This window comes from Plasmodium gaboni, chromosome 14, assembly GCF_001602025.1.
Source record: "Plasmodium gaboni strain SY75 chromosome 14, whole genome shotgun sequence".
Taxonomy (NCBI): domain Eukaryota; phylum Apicomplexa; class Aconoidasida; order Haemosporida; family Plasmodiidae; genus Plasmodium; species Plasmodium gaboni.
The window spans coordinates 1,882,237-1,885,909 of NC_031494.1; the positions used below are offsets into that span (position 1 = coordinate 1,882,237).

At 16.2% G+C, this 3,673-nt stretch overlaps 1 protein-coding gene across 1 annotated transcript; it reads right to left on the reverse strand.

Annotated features, from left to right (window-relative positions):
- Window positions 1–700: 700 nt before the first annotated feature.
- Window positions 701–2,455, reverse strand: PGSY75_1450600 (hypothetical protein; the record flags this gene model as incomplete). The annotated part of the gene is made up of 1 exon (XM_018788189.1): window positions 701–2,455. One exon carries the CDS (start codon window positions 2,453–2,455, stop codon window positions 701–703), a length of 1,755 nt encoding a protein of 584 aa, XP_018639561.1.
- Between the last annotated feature and the right edge of the window lie 1,218 nt (window positions 2,456–3,673).

Consider the following 3,673-nt stretch of genomic DNA (forward strand, 5'->3'; position numbering starts at 1 on the left):
AAAAAAATAATTTATTAATAAACCAAATTAAAAAATATAAAATATACATATTTTTTAATATATTTTTTTAATTTCCTTTTTTTAAATAATAAAATATTTATAAAAAAAAATATAATAATAAAAATTTTCAATATTTCAATAACAAAAAAAAAAAAAAAAAAAAAAAAACCTTTTTTAAGTCGACAATTTTTTTTTTTTTTTTTTTTTTTTTTTTAATGCAGTTGTTATACTTGTGCTAAAGAAATAAAATAATTATTTTGTTTAAATTCTTTTTCCTTTTATATAATATAGACAGGATTAATTAATATTAAATACAAAAAAAAAAAAAAAAAAAGAAAAAGAAAAAAAAAAAATTCACAAATTTTATAATTTTTTTTTTATTTTTAAAAATTATTAATATTCAAATATGACAAATAAAAAAAATGAAAAAATGAAAAAATGAAAAAATGAAAAAATAAATAAAATTAAAAAAATTAAAAAATTAAAAAATTAAAAAAAACATATAAAATAAAATTATATAATATAATAAAGTAAAAATATTATATTTAACTAAAATAATATAAAATATATATATATATATATATATATATATATATATATATATTTTTAGATAAACGTTAATTCAAATATTTATATCTTATAAATAAATACAATATTATTTCTTTTTTGCAATAGAAAAAAGGAAAAAAAAAAAAAAAAACTATGTTATCATTAAAAGAATAGAAGTTAAATATTTTGTCTCGGGTAATGATATATGAATAGGATGATCAGAACTGATTGTGCCTTCTCCTATTATTGTTCCTTCACATTTCGACCATTTTAATGCTCTTTTAATACAAAGTAATAAATTATCATATCCAATTAATTTATTACAACTTGATACAAATACATAACCAGGTTTTTGTATTATTCTAAAAGATACATATAAAAGTTTTTCATAAATTTTTAATGCGGATGGTAGACAATAATTATTACGAGCTAATGGAGGCGGATCTATTAAAATAACATCATATGTTTTTTGAAAAAATTTATAATTATTACTTAATAAAAATTCTATATCTTCTATATAAGTATCTGTTTTCTTCTTTTCATATATTGATAAATTTTTCATATCTGTTAAAAGTTTTTCATTGTTAACATAATCAAAATTGTTGTTATTTTGGTTTATATTTGGTAACAAATTGTTATTTGTATTTTTTTTTTTTGTATTATTGTCAAATGAAATATGTGTGTCATTTTGTTGTAATTGCATAGGAACATTCGAATTTATCAACATATTTTCATTATATAATTTGTTTTGGTTATTTTGTAATAGTAGATTATTTTTTTCCTCTTTTAAATCCAAAGAATTTTCACATATAGACAACATATGGTCATAAACATTTATCATATTTGTTCTTTTGTTATCTTGTAATAATATTTGTATATTTAAACATACATGTAAAAAATTCCTAACACATCCATGAACAAAATTAATTTTGTCTAGTATATTGTTATATTGTGCTGCATGTATCCCGTTTTTTATAGCCGAATAAGAAGAATCTACACAGGTTACCTCCTTAGCACCATAATATGCTAATGTAATACCAAAGGATCCAACATATGAAAATAAATCTAGAACATTTTTATCTTTACAATAAGGAATGAGCATAGTTCGATTATATCTTTGATCATAATACCATCCTGTTTTTTGTCCATTCAATATATCAACAAAAAAAGTTATACCATTTTCTTGAACTTCTATTGGAGACTTATATATGCCTTTATAAATTTCTTTTTTTATAGGTAGCTTTTCTAATTTCCTTATTTTATTATCATTTTTTATTATAATAATATTTGGATTTAAAATATTTTCAATACTTTTCATTATAATAGGTAGTAATATATCCATCCCACTAGCATTTATTTGTACACATACTAATTTATTATATTTATCAATAATAATTCCTGGAAGAAAATCACTTTCAGCATTCACCACCCTAAAGAAGTTTTCATTATGAAATAATTCTAATCTTTTTTCATATGCTTTTCTTATACGTATATTAAAAAATTCTTCATTTATATGTTCATTTATATTTCTACTTAATAATCTTGAAGAAATTATAGAATTCTTATTATATATACCGACACCTATATTTTCATTATATTCATCTTTTATATTAACTAAACAAGGACTATATATATATAATTCTTCTGCATTTTTTATATCCTTAGAATATAACCAAGGAAAACCATTTATTACGCTCTTTACGCTTTTTTCATTAAGAATTAATGTTGGCCTTTTTTTCGGATTATCTATAACACAATCAATATTACTATGATAATATTTTCTACGACACAAACATGATATGCTTCTCTTCTTACATAATAAAATATATTTATTATTATTACAACTTTTTTTAAAATAAGAAAAAAAATAAAAACCTTCTTTAGGAAATTGAAGAAAGTAGCCCATTATAATATATATCAAACCATTTTATAAAAATACTTATATATTCAAACATATACAAAATAATAAAAGTGCATATAATATATATTGTTATAAAAATAAAAATATATATATATATATATATGCTACTTATTTTTACAAAATATTCAAATGTGATAACATTTTTGTATTTCTATATTATCCACACAAAAGTATTTCTTTTATGATCCATTATATTATTTACCTTATTATTATATAAAATTTATTTTATTTTATAAATATATATGTAAATGTATTATAAAAAAAAAACAAAAATAAATTAAAAATAAAATATAATATAATAAAATAATATAATATTATATATATTATTTATTTATTTAAAATTTCTATATAAATTTGTAGGTATTTGTTTATTATACCTTTATTATGTTTATTTTTTTTTTTCTACCTATATAAATTTTTTTTTTTTTTTTTTTCAGGCAAATATATGAGGTTCTTACCCATTAAAAAAAATAATAATATATTTTAATATATATATAATAAAATAAAATAAAACCATTTAAATATTATCCATAAAATCAATTATTTTATATATTATGATAAATATAATTTTTACCACCATATTATATATATATATATATATATATATATATATAATTAAAATATTTATATAATATTCAACTAATATGTAAAAAAAGTTTATAAATTTATTTAAATGACAGAATTGCATTTCTCATATTTTATGAGAGTCCCAAAAAAAAAAAAAAAAAAAAAAATAGCTTTGAGATTTTAAATAAGATAATATAAAAATATATACAAATATTCATATTTACGTTGATATTAATATAAATTATAAAGGATTAAAAAAAATGAAAATATATGTATATCGATAAATATTTTGTATATGTAAAAATTTATATATTTCTTCATAATATTTCCAGAAACTTTGCATTGCTCTTTGTATAAATAAAGAAGAGAAGAAATGTATAGATCATAAGAGTATTATAAATTTAATATTATATGCTCATAAGTTTTTTTTTTTTTTTTTTTTTTTTTTTTTTTTTTTTTTCTTTTCAAAAAAAAAAAAAAAAAAAAAAGTAATAAAATCTTAAAAAAAAAAAAAAAAAAAAAAAAAAACTTTATAAAATTTAAAAAAAAAAAAAAAAAAAAAAAAAAAAAAAAAAAAAAAGAAAAGATTAAATTTCTTTTTTAAATTAAATATATATTTTTTATTTTTTTTTTTTT